Below are 25,824 nucleotides of genomic sequence, written 5' to 3'. Positions count from 1 at the left end.
AAATTATTTTATATTTTTAAATATTTATTTTATTTTTAATTATGTACATATGGGTATATGTACATGTGCTGGTACCCAATGAAGCCAAAGGCTTTGGGCTCCCTGGAGCTGAAGTTAGAGGCAGTTGTGAGCTGCCTGATGTGGGTGTTATAAACCAAACCTGGGTCCTCTGCAAGAGCAATATTTTCTCTTAACCACTGAGCCATCTCTCCAGCCCTTAATTATTTTATTTATTTTGAGTTTTTTAAGAGAAAAGGCCTCACATAGCCCCAGGTTGGCCTCAAACTCTATGTGTAGCTGAGAATGACCTTGAACCCCTAATCCTTCTGTCTGGATCCATCTTCCAAGTGTTGGGATTACAAGTGTGTGCCACCATACCCAACTATTTTATTTTTGGGTTTTTTTTTTTTTTTTTTTTTTTTTTTTTGAGACGGGGTCTCATTATGTAACCCAGCTGTCCTGGAACTCACTATAGACTAGGCTGGCCTCGAACTCACAGAGATCCACTTACCTCTGCGTCCTGAGTGCTGGGAATTAAAGGTGTGCCACCATGTCTGGCCCTATTTTATTTATTTTTGAGACAAAGTCATGCTTTGTACCCCAGGCTTGCCTGGAACTCACACTCTTCTTGCTTCAGCCTCCCAAGAATTGGGAACTACAAGTGTGCACCACCATGCCCAGCTAATTTTATTTTATTTTGAGACAGCTTAGTCCTGCCTGGAAACTCACTAGGTCACCTAGGCTGGCCTTGAACTTGCAATATTTTTGCCTCAGCCTCCTGAGTGCTAGGATTACAGACAGCATCCTTATGCCCAGTTCACAGCCATACCCCCATTAGCTTTACCTCCATGTTCACTTTACAGAAAGAAATTGAGGCTTAAGAGAGATGAGGCATCTTGCCCCAGTTCACACAGCTGGTTTGAGAGAGACCTAGGTTTTGAAATCAGGCCTATCTCCTGCCAGAGCTCCTGTTTCATGATCACTAACTACACTAGACCTCTGCAGGATCAGTGTGTGTTTCTGGCCTGGTTTCTTGGACCAGGTATGAGGAGGGAACGCTAGATGAACACACAGAGGTCGGGGTACCTGTCCAGCCCACCCTGCAACCTCGGCCTTCCCTGCTTACCGATACTCCTCAGCCGTTGGAACCAGCGGACTGTGTGGGGAAAATGGCTGTAGAAGAGTGGACTGGGTGCTCCCAGAAGATCAAGAAGTACAAAGAGATCCTAGGGAGGGAGACCAGAACTGGAGGGGGCTGAGTTGGATGTGGCTGGTCCACCCTCCTTCCCCTTCCTTCCCTCCTTCCCTCCCTTCCTCCCTCCCTCTCCAGAGTCCAGAGGAACAGGTCTTACAATAGCTTGGATCCTGGTGGGGCCGGGGCTATGGGGTATAGATTCCATGATCTGGGCCAGGTGCCGGGAGCCATAGAGGGAGTCCCTGGGTCCCCACTCCTTCAGCGCCTCTTCCCCATCCAAGAAAAGCAGCTGCAGAGTCACCGAGGGTGCCTATGGGAGCAGGTGGCCATATCAGTACCAGCCCTTGGCAGCAGCCCAGCCACATGCCCTGCCCATCTATCTATACAGCTGGATGGATGGGACCAACCAGGTGTCCTCACTCGTGTAAGTATGCTGGCAGAAGTCATAGGCTGAACAGGAAGGCCTGGAATATTGGTTGGGAGACAGTGGGGCATGGGGGCATCAGTCATCAAACTATTTAGAAGGCTGAGACAGGAGGATTGCCGTGAGTTCAAGTCTAACTTGGGCTCCAAACATAGACTCTGTCTCAATTTAAAAAAAAAAAAGGGGAGGCAGGGAGGAGATGCATGACCCTATGGAAATGGTCCTACAGGCACCAGGGATCCTTCTCATACAAACATACAGCAATGGTGTCAGCATGCACAAGGCCCATGCAAACTTAGGCAGATTAAAAACCCATCACAGAACTGTGGAAATCAACAGCAAGCCCCAATCTTAGTCGAAGAATTATTGGCAGCTGATTACTGTTGGGTGAGGGAGAGCTGATCTTGAATGGAAAGACTCTAGATAGGCTGACTAAATCCCAGTGGATGAACTTGCACTGAGGGACATCTGGGGATACTAACTTTACATGATAGGCCTGAATACAAATGACAGAATGTATGAACTCCAGTGGAGGGGCTATGGGAGGGCGCCAAAAAGGAAGGGGGAAGGGGGTATAAAGATTTTCTGTATGAAATACACAAAAAAATGGGAGTTCATGTCTCACAGTTAATGGAAGTTACTTGGTCTTATCTGTGAGATCCATATCTGGATAGATAAGCTTCCTACTATCTTATTAAGCAGTAAAATTTTAGCACCAAAAAAAAAAAAGAAAAAAAAAAAAGGATGATCGGGAGGCAGAGGCAGATAGATCTCTGAGAGTTCCAGGCCAGCTGGGGCTACAGGGAGACCCTGTCTCAAAAAAGATGAATGACAACAACAATAAAAAAGGATGACTGACAGAGGCAGATGATCCTTACCTGCTGCTTGGTCTTACTGAGCATCGGGTCAAGGGCCTGGACCAGCTCCAGAAGCAGGGCACAGGGCACAGCCGAATCTGTGGCCCCCACAAAGGGGGCTGATCCCGGGGGAAAGAACTTCGAGTCATAATGGCAGGCAAGGGTGAGGTGACGGGCAGCTCCTGGGTCAAGTGTAGCCACCACATTTCCAAAGTCCAATGGTCCCAGGGGGGTTGAAGCTGTGAACGAATCTAGCTCCACGTGCCAGCCTGCTGAGAGGCCCTGCATGGTGGCCTCCAGAAACTAGTGGTAAGAGAGAGGTAGGAGGGTGGACAGGGACTGGGGAGGAGGTGGGGAGAAGGGCCTTGTGACTGGAGCCATGCAGATCAGTCTGGTGGACTCCAAAGTCCCCCTTTGGTTTACCTCCTTCCCTTGACAGACTTCTGCTGTAGACCTACTGCGTGCCAGATGTGGGGTGATTCCACATCTTGAATGAATACCATCAAAACTAACCATGGCTATTTCTGCTTCTTTTGAGACAAAGCCTTACTATGTAGTCCAGGCTAGCCTCCAACTTGCTATGGAGCCTAGGCTGGCTTAGAACTTGAGATCATCATGCCTCTGCCTCCTGAATGTTCAATTACAGGCCTGGGCTACTGTATCCAGGTATGGTTTATTCTTTTGTGTCTGTGTGTGGTGTTGTTGCTGAGGACTGAACCCAGGGACTTCTGCATGCTAGGCAAACACTCTACTATTGAGCCATGCCCCCAGCCCCTCACTAGTGGATTCTAGGCAGATACTCAACCACTAAGTAACTCTCCCCTCCCCTCACTGGGGGATTCTAGGCAGGAGCTCTACCACTGAGCCACACCCCAGCCCCTCACTGGGGGATTCTAGGCAGGTGTTCTACCACTGAGCCACACCCCCAACCCCTCATTGGAAGATTCCAGGCAGGTGCTGTATTACTGAGATACATCCCAGCCCTGGCTTCCTCCTAAATTGCTCTCTTCTAGGAACTCTATGGATATAGCAATGTCAGTGAATGTCCCCATTTTTCAGATGAAGAAACTGAGTCCCAGAGAGGTTATGAAACTACTCCAAGGTGAGGTGACCTCTAAACACAGAACCTGGGTGGCAACAGGGAAATGTTCCCCCAATCAGTTCTGAAGCTAATCTGCTTGAGGTCAAACCTCAAGTAGGTGTGGGGTTTGGACAAAGTATAATTACCTCTCTGGGCCTCAGTTTCCTCATCTGCATAATGAAGATCATATGCGTTTTCACCTTACAGGACAATGCACTGCTTGTACCTAGTATACAGTAAGTTTTGGGTGAGGGTCATATTATAGCCTGCAGTTTGTGCACCACTGTGGGAATCAAGAGTTCTCGGGCTGAAGAGATGGCTTAGCAGTTAAGAGCACTGACTGCTCTTGCAGAGGACCCGGGTTCAATTCCCAGCACCCACATGGCAGCTACGAACTGTTCTTAACTCCAGTTCCAGGGGAATCTGAAGCCCTCTTCTGACCTCCGCGGCATTGCACGACACAGGTACACTCACATACATTCAGGCAATACACTCATACACAAAAATTAAAAATAAATAAATAAATATAAATAAAATATATTTAAAAAAAAAATGTCTGCTTCTCCCCTCCATCAGAGCCCCAGTCTGCGCTTGGCTGTCTTGGGATCTTAGGTGTCTGTGTTCCATTTCCTAACAGGCTGAGGAGAGGAGATTGGGGATTAGAAGTAAGACCTTTTACCTTTCTGACTTGGAGATTGCCAGGGCTACCTGGGGGTCGCACAATCAGCAGGGAATGCAGAAAAGTCCCCCAGAGACGCTGCGGATCCAGCTGTCCCACCACCCTCCGCAGCTTGGCTTCTGGTAGACTTCCAACCAGCGGGGCCTTGGATGAGAAATGGGATTGGGGAGCGAGTTATAAAAAAGAATGAAAGAACCCCCATTCCCAGCCTACCCTGTGTTGCCCTCTTAGGAGCCCTGGCTCCTCTTGGTAACGCGCAGTCTCCAGCATCAAAGACTTCTTAGGAAGAATCCTAGACTGAGTGAAAGCCCCTCAAAGCCCATCTGGTCCAGCCTACCGCAGTCCTGATGGGGAAACCTAAGCTGGGTGGAGAGACTTCCAAACACACGCCTTGGGGCGAAGAACTCAGAGTTCCCAATCTTGCTACCTCCTAGACCCTTCATCTTGGAGAGGGAGCTACTAGTAGAAAACAAGGCTGAAGCCATTCGATAAGGGGCATGTGCTCAAGTGAGGGAGAAAGGCGCTGGCACCGGCGGCAAGGGCCATACGATACAGCCACGTTAACCCGAGACTCAGGGGGAAAGGAAAGTGGGCAGCCTCACCCGCAATTCCCGGCTCGGCGACAGCTCCTCAGCCCCTGGGTTCCAACTTTTCCAGATGATGTAGAACGCCGAGCCCAGGGCCAGCGCCAGCAGCATCAGGGGCAGCAGGTGCAGACGCGGCAGCAGGCGGCGCTTGGGCAGTGAGGGCGGCTCCATAAGGCCGCGATCCCCGACCCGCAGCCGGGATCGCCCGCGGCCCCCGGAACGCATGGCAGCTGGAACCCGAATTCGGGTCCTTGGGTAGAGATTAGGTCGGAGCCAAGATCCGCCCGGTAGAGTCACAAACACCAATAAGGAACCAGAGTGGCTGCCACGTCCCACCCACGGGGAACGAATGGAAGCCAATAAGGACCGAGCATCCTGAGGACCCGCCTACCCGGTCTATTTCTATTGGCTATCCTGAACGTCGCACAATCCACGGAGGAGGACCAGCCAATGAACTGTAGGTGAATGTGCGAAACGGTAGCGCTCCCTGCAGCAAGGCCACGACCCTCCCGGATATAGCAGGTAATCAATGAACCTTCAACTCAAGGGAAAAGGGGCGGTGCCAATTCCTCAAACGAGTAGCGGATTGGCTGGCCCGAATCCACGCCCTTTAAGAAAGGGTCGGCGGGTATTTGGAAACAAGTTTCGTTTCCCTCCTTCCACGTAGAATATTCAATGGAGAACTAATTCGAATCTAACCCCTTCTTTTCCTCTCAGTTGTCGTGGCCATCTGGCTTATTACGGTCCTGAGTGGCTTCGGGCCGTTAGTCCAGACATTCGTCTCAGCGCAGCGGGAAGAGGTTACTATGGCAACAGGCCACGCCCCCACGTATGTTCTGGACTGCGCAGGCGCGGGCGGAAGTGTGCCTCAGACAGCGGAAGTCCTGCCTTCCACTCGCTCCACTCGGAGGCCAAAGCATCGCGGTGGAAGCGGCAGTGTTCTGCGAGGGAAACTTGCACCATGTGAGGCCGGGTTGGGCTGCGGCGGCGGGAGGGAGGTGGAGCTGGGAGATTTGGGGGGTTAATGGCAGTAACGGGGCGCGCAGGGCCTTTATTTTCAAGACGAAGTCAGTTTTCTTTCCTGATGTGTTTGAGAACCGGCATCCGGCCTTTGACGTATCGCGAGTTTCGGGAGCTGGAGAAGCGCTCTTAACTGGCGTGGGACGCGCTCAGTTACGGAGTCCTAGGGAAATGGATTGTGAGGGCACAGCCGTGCCTGGTGGGGTATCCTGGAATCCCAGGACTTGGGAGGCTGAGGCTGGAGGACCTCGAGTTCCTCTGCAGCCTGCAGAGAGACATTATCCCAAAGACCGGGCGTAGTGGCGCATGCCTTTGCACTCGGGAGGAAGAGGCAGGTGGATCTCTGTGAGATTGAGGCCAGCCTGGGCTACTAGCAAGTTCCAGCGGGAACCTGTCTTAAAAAGAAAAAAAAGACCCCCTCAAGAAAGGATTTTTTAAGAGGAAGCGATTTTACGAATAAAAAAGGGGGAAAGAAGTTATCTTTGAAATTGTGACTTAAGGTAAGGGACTTATCAGAATAACCTAGGTGGTGGCTCTTCAGCCTAATTCGAGGCTGTTGGGATAGCAAGCACTGGTTTTGCGTGTTTATTTACTGAGCATATACTACATAGATGGATGTAAGTTACGCGCTACTTTGGACACATGGGATGCATAAGTGAATAGAAAATGCCACACCATTAAGGGGAAAGCAAAGATGGACTAGACAGATAGCTCACTGATTAAGAGCACTGGCTACTCTTGCAGCGGACCTGGTTCCATTCCCTGCGCCCACATGGAGGCTAACAATCATCTCTAACTCCAGTTCCAGGAATCCAACACTGTCTTGTGACCTCTGAGAACTTTGCACGATATGGGTGCACTTACACACATTCAGGCATTAAACTCATACACATAAAATAAAAATAACAAGCTGGGCATGGTTAAGTAACAAATAAAATGCTTTTAAAATTAAATAAAAATTTTAAAATGTTCTTAGGGCTTCTGAAGAGAGTTGAGAGGCTAACCGTAGAGTGATAAATGAATACGTGGTATGTTAGATGGTCAGGCCTGTGAATGAAGAAAAAGTAGAGTAGGGAAATAATGTCAATAGCTTAATAGTTAACAAAAAGGGTAACATCGAAAACCCAAAACTTGGCCTGAGACTGTAGCTCAGTGGGTAGAGTGCTTACCTAGCACGCACAAGGCACTGAATTCAATCCTCAGAGCCACACACACTGGACTGAGGCCAGCCTGGACAACTTGAGACCCTGTCTCAAATTTTAAAAAAAAGATAAACCATTGCATGGGGTGAAAAACAAAGAATGCTAGTGGATTAGTGAACACAAAAGGACAAACTGGAAAGGCAACAGTTGAAAAGAGAAGAGAGTAGACTGGGCATGGGTGAGGTGGCACACACCTTTGATCCCAGCACCTCAGTGAGTTCTAGGTTACCCTGGTCTATCTTAGTGAGTTCCAGGCCAACTGGGGCTACAGGAGACCCTGTCTTAAAAACACCAAAAGAAAAAGAGAGAGGAGAGCCAGAGAAAGATCACTGATATCTGGGAGTTCCAACAATAGTATGGCCTTAACATGCAATTTGCCTCCTCTCCTTGAAGGTTACTTGGGAAGTCACTGGCTGAAATTGAGAAAGCACATAGGTATAGGCATTGTGAAAGTGGGGCTTTTCTTCTCTACTGAGATGGATACCCTTGGGGGTGGGGGCACTGGTTACTGGTTGCTTGCTTGTTGTTTGAGATAAAGTCTTATAGTGTAGTCAGGCTGGCCTAGAACTAGAGATCCTTCTGCCTTAGCCTCCTGGGAGCTGGGATGTCAGGGAGGTGCCACCATAGCCAGTTCCATGCAAGAGTTTTGAAGCATGGAATAATGCAGTTTAGACACAACCTCTTGGACTGTGCTGCGGAAATCAGCATTCTGAGAGCATGGGTGGAAGCCGGACAGCATTAGACAGAAAGGTCAGGAGTGATGACACCTGTCATTCCAGAAGATCCTCTCCTTGAAGGTTACTTGGGAAGTCACTGGCTGAAATTGAGAAAGCACATAGGTATAGGCATTGTGAAAGTGGGGCTTTTCTTCTCTACTGAGATGGATACCCTTGGGGGTGGGGGCACTGGTTACTGGTTGCTTGCTTGTTGTTTGAGATAAAGTCTTATAGTGTAGTCAGGCTGGCCTAGAACTAGAGATCCTTCTGCCTTAGCCTCCTGGGAGCTGGGATGTCAGGGAGGTGCCACCATAGCCAGTTCCATGCAAGAGTTTTGAAGCATGGAATAATGCAGTTTAGACACAACCTCTTGGACTGTGCTGCGGAAATCAGCATTCTGAGAGCATGGGTGGAAGCCGGACAGCATTAGACAGAAAGGTCAGGAGTGATGACACCTGTCATTCCAGAAGATGAAGAATTCAAGGGAAGTCTGGGCCACATAGTACCAGACCAGCCAGATAGACACAGCAGCAAAGACCTGTCTCAAAAAAGGGGAGGGGTGGCTGGAGAGATGGGTCATCAGTTAGGGGTACTGGTTGCTCTTGCAGGGAAACTGGGTTTGGTTCTCAGCACCACATGGCCGCTACCAACTGTCCTTAACTCCAGTCTGAGGGGATCTGACACCCTCTCTTGGCCTCATGAGCATTGCACACACAAGTGTGCTTATATACATGGAGGCAAAACACTCATACACATAAAAATAAATTTTTTAAAAATTTAAAGGAGTTGAGCTGGGTCTGGTGGCACATGCCTTTAATATCAGCACTGGGAAGGCAGAGTCTGGTGGATCTCTATGAGATTGAAGCCAACTCTGGGGAATTGAGAATTCAAGGTCATCCTCAGCTACATAACCAGTTCAAGGCCAGCTTGGGCTACATAAAGATCCCGTTAAAAAAAAAAAAAAAAAAAGAGGTCAAGTAAACATTAGAGTTCCTGCCTAGAAAGCCCAAAGGACGGGGTTGCCATCAATAGACATGGGAAAGACTGGGTAGAGGGGGTTGGGTGGTGGATGATCTGAAGAGGGCTAAGTTGGCAATGTCAGACCTGCACGAAAGACTGAGCAGGAGGGAGGGTGTCTGGGAAAGCATGGAGGGTGAGGCTTAAAAACTCATGCTTGGGGCTGGAGAGATGGCTCAGTGGTTAAGAACACTAGCTGTTCTTGCAGAAGACCCAGGTTTGTATCCCAGCACCCACATAGCAACTAACAACTGTCCATAACTCCAGTTCTAGGGGATCCAACAGCCTCTTCTGTCCTCCTCAGGCATTGCGCAACATGGGTGCACTTACCTTCATGCAGGCAATATACAAATACACATAAAATAAAAGTAATAAATAAAATATTTAAAAAATAAAAACAGCTCATACTTACAACCTAGCCTGGTGTGGTGGCGCATGCCTTTAATCCCAGTACTTGAGAGGCAGAGGCAGGCGAATCTCTGTGAGTTCCAGGACAGCTCAAAAAGACAAAAAAAGAAAAGAAAAAGCTCATACCTGCAACGTAAACCCATCTTACCTGTTGGCTTTCTATCCAGGAGCCTCCTCAACAAACCCAAGAGTGAGATGACCCCAGAGGAGTTACAGAAGCGGGAGGAGGAGGAATTTAACACAGGTCCCCTCTCCGTGCTCACACAGTCGGTCAAGAACAACACACAAGTACTCATCAACTGCCGGAACAACAAGAAACTCCTGGGCCGGGTGAAGGCCTTTGACAGGTGAGCAACACCATCTTGCCTCTGGGTCTGGAGGAGCGGCCCCAGCTCTATTTCAGGAGCCTGAATGAAAGGTTGCTCAGAAGCATCCCAGTTATCTGGGCATGATAGCAAACACCATTAATCTCAGCACTCAGGAGGCTGAGGCAGGAAGATCACCATGAGTTAGGAGCCATTTGGGATAACACAGCAAGACCCTCTCTCAAAAGATTAAAACTAGGGCTAGAGAGATGACTCATCAGTTAAGAGCACTGACTGCTCTTGCAGAGGAGGACCTGGGTTCAATTCCCAGTACCCACATGGCGACTAACAACCATCCATAACTCCAGTTCCAGGAGATCTGATGCCCTCTCTGACCTCCTCGGACATTGTATGACATGAGTGCACTTGCATGCAGGCAGTGCACTCATACACATAAAGTAAAAACAATAAAATATTTTTTTAAAGATTAAAAAACTTTTAGAAACTTTAAAAAGGGTCAGGCATGGTGGTTGGTTACAAAGAGGTTTTTTATTTTTTTGGTCTTTTTGAGACAGGGTTTTGCAGTAGCCTCAGCTGGCCTGGAACTTACTATGTGGGCCCAGCTGGCCTCCAACTCACAGAGATCCACCTGCCTCTGCCTCCCTAGTGCTGGGATTAAAGGTGTGCACCACGACCAGCACAAAGTGAGTTTCTATGTGTGGTGTATCTGGAGGCCAGAGGTCAGCATATGCTCTCTTCTATTGCTCACCACCTTTTTGAGACAGTCTCACAGAGTCTGGAGCTTCTCCTTGGGCTACACTGGCTAGCAAGTAAGCTCTGGGGATCCACCTGTCTCTGCTCATCCCCCTAATACTAGGATTAAAGATACATGTCCCGGGGCTGAAGAGATGGTTCAGCGGTTAAGAACACTGGTTGTTCTTGCAGAAGACCTGGGTTCGAATCCCAGCACCCACGTGGCAGCTAACAACTGTTCTTAACTCCAGTTCTAGGGGATCTGACAGCCTCTTCTGTCCTCCACGGGCATTGCACAACATGGGTGCATTTACCTACATGCAGGCAATACATGCATACACATCAAATAAAAATAATAAAATATTAAAAAATAATAATAGCCAGGTGTGGTGGTGCACACCTATAATCCCAACACTTGGGAGGCAGAGGCAGATGAATCTTTGTGAGTTCTAGGCCAGTCTGGTCTACATAGTGAGTTCCAGGACAGCTGGGGCTATAAGGAAACCCTGTCTCAAAAAGACAAAAAATAATAATAATAACAATAATGATAATAAAGATACATGTCCTTACACCCAGCTTTTATATGGATGCTGGGGACCTGAACCTAGGTCCTCATGCCAGCGTAGCAAACATTCCGTAGGCCATTTTCCCATTCCTTTTTTTTTTTTAACATTCAGTGATGGGGGCAGGCACCACAGCACAGGATTGGAAGTCAGACAACAACTTTCAGGAGTCTACCATGTGGTCTAGTCCCAGGAATCAGACCAGGTCATCAGGCTTGGCGTGGTAGGCACATTTCCCTATTGAGACATCTTAATGTCCCATCTCCGAACCCCCTTTTTTGGGGGGGGGGATCTTTTTGAGACAGGGTTTCCCTGTGGTGGGCTGGAACTCACTAGGTAGACCAAGCTGGCCTTGAACTCACAGAGATCTGCCTGCCTCTTATTTTATTTTTTAAAAACAGAGTCTCCCTGTAGCCCCAGCTGGCCTGAAAGAGAGATCCACCTGCCTCTGCCTCCTGAATCCTGGCATTAAAGGTATGCACTATCACAACACAGCCCTTATTTATTTTTTTAGCAGACTGAATTTAGATTTATTAAGGAAAAGTGAGAGTGGGAGAGGTTTCAAAGAACGAATACTGTTTTTTAATTTAATTTAATTTAATTTGTTTTTTAAGTGTATGAGTGTATTCCCTGCACGTATGTGAGTGCACCCGTGTCATGCAATGCCCCGGAGGTCAGGAGCGCTCTGGATTTCCCTGGAACTGGAGTTAAGGACGGTTCGTAGCTGCCATGTGGGTGCTGGAAATCGAACCCGGGTCCTCTGCAAGAGCAGTCAGTGCTCTTAACTGCTGAGCCATCTCTCCAGCCCGTTTTTTAAAATATTTAAAAAAATTAAAATTAAAAAAGATCATACCAGCACGGTGGTGCATGCCTTTAATCCCAGCACTTGGGAGCCAGAGGCAGGTGGATCTCTGAATTCAAGGCCAGCCTGGTCTACATATTGAGTTCCAGGCCAGTTGGGGCTACAGGGAGACCCTGTCTCAAAAAAGACCAAAAACAAAAAACAATTTATTTTGGTAGTGTGGCTGTGTGGTGATGAAAGGACGCTTTAGCATATAAAGTAGTGGGTTTCCTGATGACCTAGTCATACATGTGTTTGCTCATATTCATCCCTTCAAGTAAGCATTTGTGGAATGTACTGATCTGTACGGTCAACATGTAGCCACTTGGCCAGGACAGCACAGGACTGAAACACACAGGTCAGGAGCAACCTCTAACCCTGTCCCCCAGGAGCACTATGGTTTTAGGGCGAGCAGGTGATTCTCTCCTGCTGCCCTCCCTAAGTACCTTGGTTAATGCAGAAGGGCAGCCATTTTGCTTGTCTTTATTCCATGCCAGGGTCCTTTCTAAGTGCCTCAGAAATGCTGTAACATCAGTCTTCATGGCAGCCCTGTAACGACAGGGCCAGGATTGTCAGTGTTTGGAGAAGGGAAAACTGAGGCACAGAGGGTTTGATTCCTTTGTCCAAGCCTCAGCTAAGAATAGGTCGACAGGTCTGGTAGCCTGGCCGTCCCATCCCTGGCGCCTGCACCTTTCTCCATGCCTGCTGCTGGAGGGAGAGCACAGTGCCAGGCAGAGGTGAGCGCTTGGCATTTGCCTCTCTCACTCCAGTGTTCCCCCCACCCCTGCTCCACCAGGCACTGCAACATGGTGCTGGAGAACGTGAAGGAGATGTGGACTGAGGTCCCCAAGAGTGGCAAGGGCAAGAAGAAGTCCAAGCCTGTCAACAAGGACCGCTACATCTCTAAGATGTTCCTACGAGGGGACTCCGTCATTGTGGTCCTGCGGAACCCACTCATCGCTGGCAAGTAGAGGCCTCCTCCCATCAGTACCTGCTCTGTTCCCCGTCTTGCAGAGACCTGCCTGATGCCATGGGAATAAAGCCCTGTGTTTTTGTTTGTTTGTTTGGATTTTTTTTCCCCAATAGTATCTTGTCTGTTCTCAGGGTTTTGAGGAGGGTGAGCTCTGGGAAAGATAGAGGGTGGGGTTGGCACAGGCTGAGCACTAGGACAGGGCCCCTGAGCAGGTGAGGCACATCTCTGCTCTGTCCATGAAGGAGACTGTTAGATAGAAATGACCTCAGTGAGTCCGCCTTGCTCAAAATTCTTCGGGTCTCTTTTTCCATTTTCATTCATGAACAGACTCCCATCTCCCCAGTGCCTCCTCAGTCTCCAGCTCTGTGTTGCTATGCTGGGGACCTGACAGATGCTCAGGAGCATCTCCAGCCCATCCTGGTGGGCAGGGGGACACTTAAGCAGTAGTCCTTGGGTGATCTAATAGACATCATGGCCTCACTGTTGGGGTGCCTGGTGCTGTTCAGGCATCCTCCCAACAGCTCCAGTCAGACACTGCTATTTGTATCTCCGTTCCCCAGAAGAGTAGACTAAGGCACCAAAAGATAATGTTACTTCCTGGGGGATCAGCAAAGAAGTGATGCAGTGATTTTCACCCTTCCTGCTCCTGAGCCTGTCTGTAACTTCACCTCTGTACCCAGCCATACCCCAGCTTATGGCATAATTACTCTTGAGAGGGATTCTCTAACAATGGGAAAGGGAGGCCTGTTTATTGTGAGATCATGGAAGTTCTTAATCTTGCCCTGGACTGTTCACAGGGCCTTCTTTTCCACCCACATCTCTGTTCGGAGCATTTTCTGTGGGTGCAGGGGATTTGAACTCAAGTCTCCATGCTTGTGCATCAACTGGTCTTGCCCACTGAGCCATCTCCCCAATTCCTCTGATCACTCATATTCTGAGACATTCTCAGGAAGTTTGGTGGGCTGGCTTTGAACTTGTGATCCTCATGCCATTCCATCAGGCCTGTAGAGAGCTACTTCATTTTACAGGTGAGACAGCCGAGTCTCAGAGACGGGTAGTCATCCTGGGGTGACTCAGCTAGGAGATGAGGAAGCTGCATCCAGACAGGCAGCCAGGCCCTGGCCAGCAGTGCCACCAGCAGAGCTGCTCCGGAGCAGGTCTGGAGCAAGCCTTTAAGTCATGGTCCCATGCACCTGTCCCTGCCACCCTGATAGTTGATGTGTGCCTACCAGGCAGTGGGTATTGCTTTGCCTGCTACTGAGGGCAGAGACTTCTTCACCCACCAGGCTGCCCAAATGGTATTCTGTGTGTGTTCATGTGTGTATAGGTCCAGTGTCTTATCACTCTCCACCGTTTATGTGGGTGCTGGAGATCTGAATTCCAGTCCTAACACTAGCATGGTGAGCACTTTATCCCGAGTCATCTCCCCAGCCCGTCTTGTTTGGTTTTTAAATTTATATATTTATATTTATAAATATATAATTTCTATTTATTTATTTATTTATTTTGGTCTTTTTGAGACAGGGTCTCCCTGGAGCCCCAGCTGTCCTGGAACTCACTATGTAGACCAGGCTGGCCTTGAACTCACAGAGATCTGCCTGCCTCTGCCTCCCTAGTGCTGGGATTAAAGGCGTGTGCCACCACGCCTGGCTTAAATTTATATGTATGAGTATTTTGATTGCACGTATGTAAGTGCACTATGTGCACGTAATGTCTTTGGAGTCAGAAGAGGGTGCTGGATCCCCTGGAACTGGAGTTACGTTAGCTGCCTTGTGAGTACTGGGAATTGAACTCAGGTCCTCTGTAAGAACAGCCAGTGCTCTTAAGCCAGTGTGCCATCTCTCCAGCACCCTCTGTTTTTAACAGGGTTTTGCTATGTAGCCTAAGCTGGCCTTAGATTTGCAGCAAGTCTCCTGCCTCAGCTTCCTAAATGGGATTACAGGTATGCACCACCACATCCTGGTTAAATTTCAATTTCTTTAAAAAAAAAAACAAAGATTTATTTTTGATCATGTGTATATGTGTGTGTGTGTGTGTGTTTGTGTCCATGTTTGTGCACATGAGTAATGATCAAAATGGTGGGATCCCCTAGAGCTGGAATTAAAGGTGGTTGTTAGCCACCTGATGTGGTGCTGAGAATTGAACTCAGGCCCTCCAGAAGAGGAGTACATGCTCTTAACTGAGCCATCTCTCCAGCCTCCAACTACCCCCTACACCTTGAGACAGGGTCTCTATTCCTGGCCAGCCTGGAATTTGCTATGTAAATCAGACTGGTCTTGAAGTTGCCACAATCCTGTCTCAGACTCCAAATGCCTCTCAAGGGGCTGAAACCAAAGGGGTGGGGGTGGGAGGTCCTCAGAGATTATCTTGGCCAAACATAGACCACACCAGTGTGGGCATTGCATGACATGGGTGCACTCACATATATGCAGGAAATACATGCACATACATAAAAATAAAATTTTTTTAAAAAGCCCATCTAAGGGATGAGGCAGACCTCTTACTGCTTTTGCTGCTTGTTTGTTTGAGACACTGTCTCTTGTAGCTCAGGCCTCTAGCCCACTGTCTCTGGAAGATTGACTGCATCCTCCTGCCTCCACTTCCCAAGTGCAGGGATTACTGGCAAGCACCATCACACCCAGCTTGGCTTTTTCGGATTTCAGTGCTTTCTACAGAGGCAGCATGTTTATACAACTTTAATTTATATATGTCTTGATTAGTTTCCAGTTGGGGTTTTAGGAAGGGGCACAGTAGCAGCCTGGTGTCCATGTTTTCTGTGGCAACATGTGGAGTTGTTAGGTCACTGCAGACCTCCATACCCACCTCAGTCATTCCTTCTGCAGCATGGCCAAGAGGAGTCTCCCACCCCAGAAAGAAGCAACTGTTTCTTGTGCTTGATTTACTAGGATCCCCCATTCCACTTGACCCCAAAGCCAGAAGTGCAGTGGGGGACCCAGCAGGGCCACAAGCTAGAAAAGGCTCTGAATTCAGCTGTTGTGACACATCTTTCTGGGGAACCCAGGGAAAATAGAGGCTGGGTACTGAGGAGTGAGGGGCTTCTGTGCCTACAGGTGGTCCAGCCACAGCGAGGCTGGCTGTTGGCATCCCTTTCTCCTAGTCCTCATCCTAGGGGGGTGGAGGCAGGTGGAGGCTGGTGTCTGCTCTCCAGCTTGCATTGGGCCTGGCTTGAAATGCAGCATTCATAGCTCCGTTTAATCCTCCACATCACCAGGCTTCCCTGTTCTGGCAGCTCCAGATCCAGACACTCCCTTGGGTCTCCCACAGCCGTTGCCAGCAGAACAGGTAAAAAGCACCTTCCTCTTGAACCCAGACCAAGGGCCCTTCGTTCTCTCTCTTGCCACACTTTTCCTCCTGGCGTTCTGAAACAGTTCTAGAACTACTGCTGCCCACCCTTCTGTGGCCTCCATCCTGGTCCAGCTGCAGCCCCCTCCCACCTGCATACCCCTCCTCACTGGGGTCCCAGGTTCACACCCCTGTCCCTCATAGTCCCTGCAGTACAGACAGCTATGCACAAAAGTCCAGGAGATAACTCCTGCTAAAATCTTCAGTGCCCCTGGAGTGAAATCCCAGTTCCTCCAACCCTGCCCGATTCTCTTTCCCCGTCTGTGAGCTCTTATTCCAGTCCAGCCATGGAGGTCTCTCTCCATTCTTCCTGCCCCAGAGCCTTTTCACATGCTGTTCCATCTGCCTGGAATCTTGTCCTGCCCTCTGATTCTTCAAGTGATCTCCTTCACTTCCTCCGGGCATGGCTTAAATACCACCTCAGAAGTCACCTCCCAGTCGGTTGCCCTAGGCGTCTGAATTCTTTTTATAAACCATTCCACAACAATTATGTACCTGGATGTGATGTCCATAGCCAGATGACTCCCCTATTCAGTTGTGATATCGGGGGAGGGACCCTGTCTTCCAGTTCTTTGTCCCCCATTTCCCCATTGTCCCCAGCACCGCTGCTTTATACACAGTAGGCGCTCGATAAATACATGCTGACTGGACGAACATAGGATTTCTGTTACCTAGCAGTAACTTTCCAAATCCCGGCTAGCTTCATCTCCAGGCCCGGGAAGCGGCCCCGAGGACAAGCCGCAGCCGATGGGGACCTCCTGAAGGGCAGAGCGCGAGGGCGGGGCCCGGAGGTCGTGCTCCGGGATTGGACGGGGCGGCTCCTCGCTGAGGCTGAGGCGCAGGCGGCGGTGGTACCAGCCACGGCGGATCTCTGATTGCACCTGCAAAGTAGGGCACTCAGTAGGCGCCCTTCCCGGCGCGGCCGCCAGGGGGCGCGGGCGGGCCTCTTCCTACCTCTTTGTTGATGAAGCAGTAGAGCACGCTGACCAGGAAGCCCTGCCGAGGGGGCGGTGTTGGGGGGTGCACGTCAGATCGCGGGTGTGGACAGCACTGTTCCCAGCCCCAGGGCGCTGAGCGGTCGCCGCTCTGGTCCTAGACTATTGAGGGCACCTACTCACTGCTCCCAGCTCCCCACATTGCCCTTCCCAGGGGCTGAGACAGGGGACCAGGGTCTGGGTGTGGAAACTGATTCCCTGCTTTCTGTGTTTGGGGCAAGCTGTTTAACCACTCTGTGCCTCAGTTTCTTCATCTGGACAAATGAACATCCGGTGGTGGTTGGAAGAATTGAGATACTAATGTGCAAAAAGATGTAGTGACTGGCACAGTATTAGCTTTTGTCTCTTTCCCTCTCTTCGCTCCCTGGATCTGTTTTTCTGGTTTTGGGGTGTGTGTGTGTGTGTGTATGTGTGTGTGTGGTTGTTGTTGTTTTGTGACAGGGTGTGTGTGTGGTTGTTGTTGTTTTGTGACAGGGTAGCCCCAGCTGTCCTGAAACTATGTAGACCAGGCTGGCCTTGAACTCACAAAGATCCGCCTGCCTCTGCCTCCCAAGTGCTGGGTTTAAAGGTGTGCACCACCATGTTCAGCATATTTTTTGTTTTGTTTTGTTTTGTTTTAAAGACAGGATCTCCTTGTAGCCCCAGCTGGCCTGAAACTCGCTCTGTAGACAGGCTGGCCTTAATCTCAAAGAGATTCACCTGCCTCTGCCTCCCCAGTGTTGGGATTAATGGTATACACCACTATGTCCGGTGTTCTCTGATTTTTAAGACAGGGTCTCACACTATGTACCCCAAGCTGGCCTGAAACTCAACTAATGGCCTCAACCTCACAACAACCTCCTGCCTCAGCTCCTGGAGTGCTGAGATTATGGCCCTGAGTCATCACACCAACTTTTTTTTTCTTCATCTTATTATAACTTGTTATATGTCACTTATAAGTATATAAGTAATGTGTTCATAAAAGTAGACATGTTCTGTATCTAAATTTAAACATAAAATAAAACTGGGTTTAGTGACACAAACCTATAATCCCATCACTTGGAAAGCCAGGGCAGAAGGAGAGTTCCAGATCTGTCCTAGGCTACATATGGAGACTGTCTCAAAAGTAAATAAATAAATACATATATACAACACTGGGCTTGAGATACAGCTCAGTGATAGAATGTATGTTTAGCCCAATGGAGACAGATTTTAGTTATTTTGGGTTTTTGAATTTTTTTATATTTTATGTGTATGATTGTATTGCCTGCACATATGTGAGTGCACCTGTGTCATGCAATACCGCGGAGGTCAGAAGAGGGCTTCGGATTCCCCTGGAACTAGAGTTAAGGACGGTTCGTAGCCACCATGTGGGTGCTGGGAATCGAACCCAGGTCCTCTGTAAGAGCAGTCAGTGCTCTTAACCTCTGAGCCATCTCTCCAGCCCCAAGGCTTTTGAATTTTTAAAATAATTTTATTTGATTTCCCTGGGTGTATGTAAGGGTACCAAGGTATGCAATGCCGACCAAGTCAGAAGAGGACTCCTGATCCCTTGAAAATGGAGTTATAGATGGTTGTTAGCCACCATGTGGGTGCTGAGAACCAAACCCCACTGCAAGAGCAGTCAATGCTTTTAACCACTGACCCAGTTCTCCAGCCCTATTTTGTGTTTTGTTTTGTTTTGAGACAAGGTCTCACTATGTAGCCCTGGCTGACCTAGAACTCCTTATGTAGACCAAGCTGGCCACATACAGAGATCAGCCTGCCTCTGCTTCTGGGGAGCTGGGATTAAAGGCATGCACTATCACACCTGGCTACATGCTATTATTAAGATAGTCCTTGGGGGGCTGGGCATGGTGGCACATGCCTTTAATCCCAGCACTTGGGAGGCAGAGGCAGGTGGATCTCTGTGAGTTGAAGGCCAGCCTGGTCTACATAGTGACTTCCAGGACAGCTGGGGCTACAGGGAAAATACCACTTGCCCCTCAAAGGGTAAAGTGAATTGTGATAAAGGCTGTTATGGAAGCATGCTCTTCTGACCTCCATGGGCATTGCATGACATGGGTGCACTTACATACATGCAGGCATAACACTCATACACATAAAATAAAAATAATAAATAAAAATTTTTTAAAAGCCAGGCGTGGTGGTGCACGCCTTTAATCCCAGCACTCAAGAGGCAGAGGCAGGTGGATCTCTGTGAGTTGAAGGCCAGCCTGGTCTACATAGTGACTTCCAGGACAGCTGGGGCTACAGGGAGACCCTGTTTCAAAAAGACCCCCCCCCAAAAAAAAAAAACCTGTAACTCCAGTTCCAGGGGATCTGACACCTTCTTCGGACCTCCATGGGCATTGTATAATACAAGTGCACTTACATATATTTAGGCAATACATAAAAAGAAAAGTAATAAAAATTTTATAAAGATTCCTTATTAAGATTTTCTATGATCCTGTTAAAATAGAATTCAGATCACACCCCTCCTCTTCCAGTAGTAGAGAAAAGGCCAAATTGAGGTTCTGTTTGGAGAGTGGACCTTTCTCACCTCTCTGTCCCTGTGGCTCTTTTCCTGTCTTGGAGCTGCAGGCACCCTGACCTCCCTCCATCACACCAGCTACTCTACCACCTTAGGGATCTTCATTCTGGAACATCCCTCCAGATGTGTGGCTGGCTGTTTTTTTTTTAATTAGTTTATTTATTTGCCTTTTTGAGACAAGGTTTCCCTGTAGCCCCAGCTGGCCTGGAACTCACTCTGTAGACTCAGCTGGCCTTGAACTCACAGAAACCTGCCTGCCTCTGCCTCCCGAGTGCTGGATTAAAGGCCTGCCCACCACCACACCCGGCATGGTTGGCTGTTTATAAGTCATATTTACTTTCTGTATTTCCAGCATCCATTTGGCTCTTGGCTATCTTAGTACATAGGTCCTCAATCATTTCTACTTCCCTTAATAAATACACAACCTTGTGAGGTGAGGTTAGTATAGCCCCCACTTTAGAGAGTAGAATGAGGCTCAGTTGTGCTCCAGCAGGGTGCCAACTGGGGAAGGCAAATCATCGGCCTTACTGTTTGGACCGACCTCCTTAACTTCAGCACCTCTCAGCATCTCACTTGCTTCAGTGCAGCCCCCACCCAAAGAACAAAGCCACACAGTGGAAACAGCAGGGACCTCAACTTAGTCCCAGCTCTGTGCACGCCACAGCCTTTGCTCCTCACCTGGAGGCAGTACTGGGGGGCTGCGTGGCTTCCTGCCACACACACCCCCCCGGGGGGGCCTTCCCGGAGCCAAGGATAACCCTAACTCGGTGTTCTGTGTCCATTGCACCAATCCCATCTGCGCGCACTCCATTCTGAGGCTACGCCAGGGGGTGACTGTAGTGGGGTGCCCGGGTGGGGAGTAGGGCCCAAGGTGGAAGGGTGGAGCCCATGCACCGGGTCTGAGCACCTGGAACGAGCTAAGGAAGATCTCAAAGGCCAGTTTGGCCAAGCGCAGGACGCCACGCGCCTGCTCCTCTGTCACTGGAGCAAACACCACCTCGTGCACGCCCAACAGAGGCACCAGCGTCAGTGTGGAGCGGGCTAGCCTGCAAAGAGAGGGTGTCGGTGGCCCCTAGGCTCCCAGCCCAGAACCCGGTCCCCTCGGCTCCCCGCTTGAGCCGGCATCCCGCCCTCACCTAAGTCGGTAGTCTGGGCAGCGCATCTGCCGCGTCTTCAGCTTTGACAAAAGGATGCCAAGAATGCGGATGAAGATGAGGAAATTAATCTGTGAGGAGAGAGAGACTGAGCCAGAAGCCATCCCATCCTGGTGGGGAATAGAAGGTGGCTCTCCGTGTATCCCAGAATGGGAAATCCCTGAGGACAGCCTGGAGGAGGTGGGACTGGTCATACCAATATGGTTATTAGGATGGGGGTGCGAATGATCCACCAAATGGCCTTAACGTCATTACGTTCCCAGCACCTGGAGGAGGCAGGGTAGACCTGAGACATAAAAACTCTTGACGCACTGGGTCACACAAGTTCACTAACCAGGCCCCGCCCATCCTCTTTAAGGTCCACCCACATTCTTGCTTTCCTGGAGTCCCACCTAAGCAACCTTTCCCAGGCCTGAGTCCCATTAGACCCCGCCCACATTCACTCTAGGCCCCAGGAGCCCACACTCCAACTTCCCCGCCCTCATTCCCGTAGCCCCGCCCACCAGCCAGGCCCCGCCCCCAGATCCTGCTACTCACTGTGTGTTCTCGTACAGGTACCTGACGATCACCCAGGGAATGACGAAGAGCGCGGGGGCCCCTGTGCAGACCCCAACCCCCGCCCCCCACCCCGCCGCAGCTGTCAGCGCACGCACGAGCCGCAACCAGGCCCAAGACCCGCGGAATTCCTCGGCCCGAGTGGGAGGGGAGGAGTCGCCCCCAAGGAGGACTGGCTGGGCAATTGGGGAAGCCAAGGTGCAGGGCTGGGCTGGGGGAAGGAGTCGGGGCTCACCCCAGCCAAGGAGCAGGTAGCATCGGAAGTATCCCTCTTCTGAGCCTCCCACGAGCACCAGCAGCCGGTGCAGGTACACGCCCTCCACCAGCAGCCACGTGTAGTTGGCACCCACGCAGTATTGGGTCACAATCTGGGCCGTGCGGCAGGTGGCTAGGGCCTAGGGAACCAAAGAGAAAGGAAATCAAGACGGTGGTAAGGGGTCCCGAAGCCTTTTCCCAGCAGTCTTGCAGCCTTGCCTCTCTTTTGGTTGTTTTGTTTTTTTAAAACAGGGTCTCACTGTCTAGCAATGGCTGGCCCAGAACTCCGATGTAGACCAGACTGGCCACACCCCAGCCCCTCACTGGGGGATTCTAGGCAGGGGCTCTACCACTGAGCCACACCCCAGCCCCTCACTGGGGGAGTCTAGGCAGGTGCTCCAGCGCTGAGCCACGCCCCCAGCCCCTCACTGGGGAATTCTAGGCAGGGGCTCTACCACTGAGCCAGGTCCCAGCCCCTCACAGGTGGAATCTAGACAGCATTGTACCACTAAGTTACGTCCCCAAATACATTTTATTTTGGGTAAGATGTCTAGGCTGGCCTTAAACTCCCTCTGCAACTCAAGCAACTCTTGAAATGTCTATTCTGCCCAGCTTACCATGTAGCTGAGATCACAATCCTACATACGAGACCCAGTTCATCCTCATCTCTTGCCATCAAATGTTCTCCCACTCTGCATCCCCAGTGGGTGGTACCCATTGTTAGTTTTCCTCACTTTGCTCTCTTTCTCTTGATGGACTCTCTCACTCTAATTCCTTTAGCAACTGGCATCTTCCCTTTTGAACTCAGAGTGAAGACCTCTCAGAATCCCCAAATACAGCTTTTGCCACACTACCTCATTTTTTTTTTTTTTTTTTTTTTTTTTTTTTTTTTTTTTTTTTGGGGGGGGCTCCCCTTTGTCCTTGGTATTTTTGAGGCAGGGTCTCCCTGTAGTCCCAGCTGGCCTGGAACTTGTTGCATAGACCAGGCTGGCCTCGAACTCACAGAAATCTGCCTGCCTATGCCTCCCAAATGCTGGGATTAAAGGCATGTGCCGCCACACCCGGCAGCCACCTTAGCTCCTGAGAACTTATTCCTACCAGACCAAGCTGACTTCAAACTCCAGAGATCCACCTGTCTCTGCTTCCTGAAGGGCTGTGATTAAAGGTGTGAGCCACCACACCCCACCCCACTTCCTGTCTTTTCTTCCCTTTAAAAAAATTTTTTTGCACCTTAAAAAAAATGGGTGGTATGTGAGCATGTAGTGTGTGTGTGTGCATATGTGTGTGTGCATGCGCATGCATGTATGCTGACACACATGCATGCCTCAGTGGTGTGAGACTGGTGGTTAGAGCACAGTTTGTGGGAGTCGGGTCTCTCCTTCCACCATGTTGGCTCGGGGAATTGAACTCAAATCATCAGACTTGGCAACAAGCGTCTTTACCAACTAAGCCACCTCTCTAGTTCCTCATTCCTTTTTTTTTTTTTCCCCTCGGTACCAGGATAAGCACTCCACTGTTGAGCTTCACCCCAAGACCTTCCTAACAATTGTTAGAGCCTCACTCATTCACCTGGGCTCCCCTCCTGGAGTCTCACCTCCCAAGTCCAGGAACAAATTGCTACCTTCCAAATTCCCCATTCAACAGTTACTTTTTCCCACCTCACCCACACACCTGCAGTAGGTAGGTTCTCTCCTTGGGAAAAAGAAAAGTTCAGTAATGGGGGATATGGTGAAGAAAGGACTGGAAAATCCCAACAAAGGGGGCAAAGGGGTTGGAGGCATTTAATTACAGAAAGGATGAGTTATGAAGGTTGTATGGAAGGTTCTAGAGAGAAGTTTTCGGTAGGGTAGGAGATGGATAAGAGATGGGGAATTTCCAGGTCCCACCAGGAAGGAGGAACAGAAGACAGATGGATTACCTGGTTCCACAGGGTAGGGGTCAAATCCCCAGGGTAAGGCCCAGGTGGAGACAGAAGCCGGTCCCTGGTGAGGATGGCCGCCGCCCGCAGCATAAAAGACGTGAAGAGATTCATGTGAATGTAATTACGAGTGCAGTGCAGCCGCCTGGGGGAATGGAGAGACAGGCTGGGAACCCCTGGAGAGCTGTCCTCAGCTGTGCACAGCTCCTTTAAACACTGCCAGCCAACCTTCCCAAAGAGGACCTCCCATCTTAATGGGTAAAGTGAGGCCCATGTCTCTACCACACCTTTAAGGGCTGCAGGGGGTGGGGAGGGGGGGTCCCACCTGAAGAAGCTCAGGATAAGCAGTGCCAGCAGTAGTGTGGCCAGGGACAGGGAGTAGCCCACGGTGTACACAACCTGCAGCCGCTCCAAAACCCTCCTTTGATCCTGGTGGGGACAAGCAAGGGAGGAGAAAAGGGCTTGTCCTGTCCAGCTGGCCCCAGGGGGGAGGGGGGGATGCCCAGGCTGCATCCTCCTTTGGGAAAATTGTTCTCCTTTGGGAAAATTGTTCCTTTGCTCTCCGTTCCTGGGCAGCACCCCAATTTCTTTTTTTTTTTTTTCTGTACCACTGCCCATTGTCTAAATGGACTTGACTCCATCCTTCACCCCCACGGCTGGGCATGGTACCAGCCAATTTGAGCCTTCTATCTAACACACACACACACACACACACACACACACACACACACGGATTAGTAAACAGGAAAGACTATGAGTCAAACCAGGACAATGAGCATCAGGAATTTAGAATTAAGAAACTTGGATGCCGGATGTGGTGGTGCACCCCTTTAATCCAAGCACTCAGGGAGGCAGAGGCAGGCAGAGCTCTGTGAGGCCAGCCTGGGCTATATATTGAGTTCCAGGTCAGCTGGGGCTACAGGGAGACCCTGAATCAAGAAAAAAATCTTGGTCTTCACAAACCAGCCATAGTGGTTCACCCCGTAATCCTAGTACCAGAGGCTGAGGCAAGAGGATTGCCTTGAGTTTGAGGCCAGTCTGGGCTACAGAATAAGACTCTGTTTCAAAACAAAGTAGGGCTGAAGAGTTGGCTCAGCAGTTAGGAGCATGTACTGTTCTTGTCAGGGACCTGAGTTCAATTCCCAGAACCCATGTCAGATAGCTCTCAACCGCCCATAACTCCAGGTCCAGGGGGTCTGATGCTTCTGGTCTCCAAGGGCACCTGCATTCATGCACACATACCCACACACAGACACACACAATTAAAAATAATAAATCTTTTAAAAATTAAAACAAAACAAAACAAGGATGGTCAAATCAAGATGACTCAGCAGGTAAAGACACTGGCTACACAAGCCTGCTGACCTGAGTTCTATTCCTGGAACTCAATAAAGGAAGAAAGCGAGAAGTGACTCCACAAAGTTGTCCTTTGACCTCCACATGCACACTAACACACACACACACACACACACACACACACACACACACATATACACATAGATAATTTTTTTTTTGTCTTTTTGAGACAGGATCTCCCTATAGCCCCAGCTGGCCTGGACCAGGCTGGCCTCGAACTCACGGAGATCCACCTGCCACTGCTTCCCGAGTGCTGGGATTAAAGGTGTGCACTACCACGCCTGGCTGATAATTTTTTTTTTTTTGGTCTTTTTGAGGCGGGGTCTCCTTGTAGCCCCAGCTGTCCTGGAACTCACTATGTAGACCAGGCTGGACTTGAACTCACAGAGATCTGCCTGCCTCTGCCTCCCAAGTGCTGGGATTAAAGGCGTGCGCCACCATGCCCGGCCTGGCTGATAATTTTTTTAAAAATCATAATATGGGGCTGGAAAGAGTGTTCAGTGGCTACTCTTGCAGATGATCCAGGTTCAGTATCCAGCACCCACATAGTGGCTCACAACTGTCCAAACTCCAGTTTGAGGGAACCAACACCCTCTTCTGACGTCCACAGGCGTTGCATGCATGTGGTGCACTTACATACATGCAGGCAAAACACTCCTACACATAAAATAAAAATAAATAAATCAAGGGTGCTGGAGAGATGGCTCAGTGGTTAAGAGCACTAACTACTCTTGCAGAAGACCCGAGTTCGATTCCCAGCACCCACATAGCAACTAATAACTGTCCATAACTCCAGTTCCAGGGGATCCGACAGCTTCTGTCCCCCACGGGCATTGCACGACATGGGTGCACTTACCTGCATGCAGGCAATACACGCATACACGTAAAATAAAAATAATAAATTTAGGGCCTAGAGAGATGGCTCACCAGTTAAGAACACTGGTGGTTCTTGCAGAAGACCTGGGTTCAAATCCCAGCACCCACATGGCAGCTAACAACTGTCCATAACTCCAGTCCCAGGGGATCCAACGCCCTTGTCTGACCTCGGGCATTCACGATACAGTGCACTTACCTACATGCAGGCAATACACACAT

General features: G+C 49.7%; 3 protein-coding genes across 4 annotated transcripts in view; 1 reads left to right on the top strand and 2 right to left on the bottom strand.

Moving 5' to 3' along the window:
• Qpctl (glutaminyl-peptide cyclotransferase like) overlaps positions 1–5,119 on the bottom strand; it is a 9,784-nt gene extending 4,665 nt beyond the window's left edge. The window contains exons 1-5 of one of the 2 annotated variants that reach the window (XM_008852049.3): positions 4,839–5,118; positions 4,237–4,380; positions 2,498–2,779; positions 1,353–1,505; positions 1,127–1,226 (exon numbers count right to left, since the gene is read on the bottom strand). In XM_008852049.3, the coding sequence (XP_008850271.1) occupies positions 1,127–1,226; positions 1,353–1,505; positions 2,498–2,779; positions 4,237–4,380; positions 4,839–5,048 (889 nt within the window). In that variant the 5' untranslated portion in view covers positions 5,049–5,118. Of the gene's footprint in view, positions 1–1,126; positions 1,227–1,352; positions 1,506–2,497; positions 2,780–4,236; positions 4,381–4,838 lie in introns of both variants that reach the window. The other variant, XM_008852050.3, reaches the window with a different exon arrangement.
• A 512-nt stretch (positions 5,120–5,631) lies between these two features.
• Snrpd2 (small nuclear ribonucleoprotein D2 polypeptide) lies at positions 5,632–12,707 on the top strand. Its single transcript, XM_008852048.3, has 3 exons — positions 5,632–5,786; positions 9,354–9,533; positions 12,445–12,707. Coding segments are annotated over exons 1-3 (357 nt in total). The 5' UTR covers positions 5,632–5,784; the 3' UTR covers positions 12,620–12,707.
• Positions 12,708–15,336: 2,629 nt separating this feature from the next.
• Positions 15,337–25,824, bottom strand: part of Gipr (gastric inhibitory polypeptide receptor) — a 13,858-nt gene continuing 3,370 nt past the window's right edge. Inside the window, exons 5-13 of the mRNA XM_008852047.2 lie at positions 23,699–23,802; positions 23,374–23,518; positions 21,436–21,595; positions 21,183–21,243; positions 20,842–20,911; positions 20,628–20,716; positions 20,399–20,537; positions 16,939–16,980; positions 15,337–16,865 (exon numbers count right to left, since the gene is read on the bottom strand). Coding sequence (XP_008850269.1) covers positions 16,656–16,865; positions 16,939–16,980; positions 20,399–20,537; positions 20,628–20,716; positions 20,842–20,911; positions 21,183–21,243; positions 21,436–21,595; positions 23,374–23,518; positions 23,699–23,802 — 1,020 coding nt within the window. The 3' untranslated portion in view covers positions 15,337–16,655. The remainder of the gene's footprint in view (positions 16,866–16,938; positions 16,981–20,398; positions 20,538–20,627; positions 20,717–20,841; positions 20,912–21,182; positions 21,244–21,435; positions 21,596–23,373; positions 23,519–23,698; positions 23,803–25,824) is intronic.

The sequence above is a fragment of the Nannospalax galili genome, unplaced genomic scaffold (genome assembly GCF_000622305.1).
Source record: "Nannospalax galili isolate Female #2095 unplaced genomic scaffold, S.galili_v1.0 scaffold385, whole genome shotgun sequence".
NCBI classification, from domain to species: Eukaryota; Metazoa; Chordata; class Mammalia; order Rodentia; family Spalacidae; genus Nannospalax; species Nannospalax galili.
This window is presented reverse-complemented; position numbering and strand designations above follow the sequence as displayed.

Coding starts and splice junctions, on each gene's coding strand:
- Snrpd2 (XM_008852048.3), top strand. Junction 9,534..12,444: donor CGGGTGAAGGCCTTTGACAG/GTGAGCAACACC, acceptor CTGCTCCACCAG/GCACTGCAACATGGTGCTGG.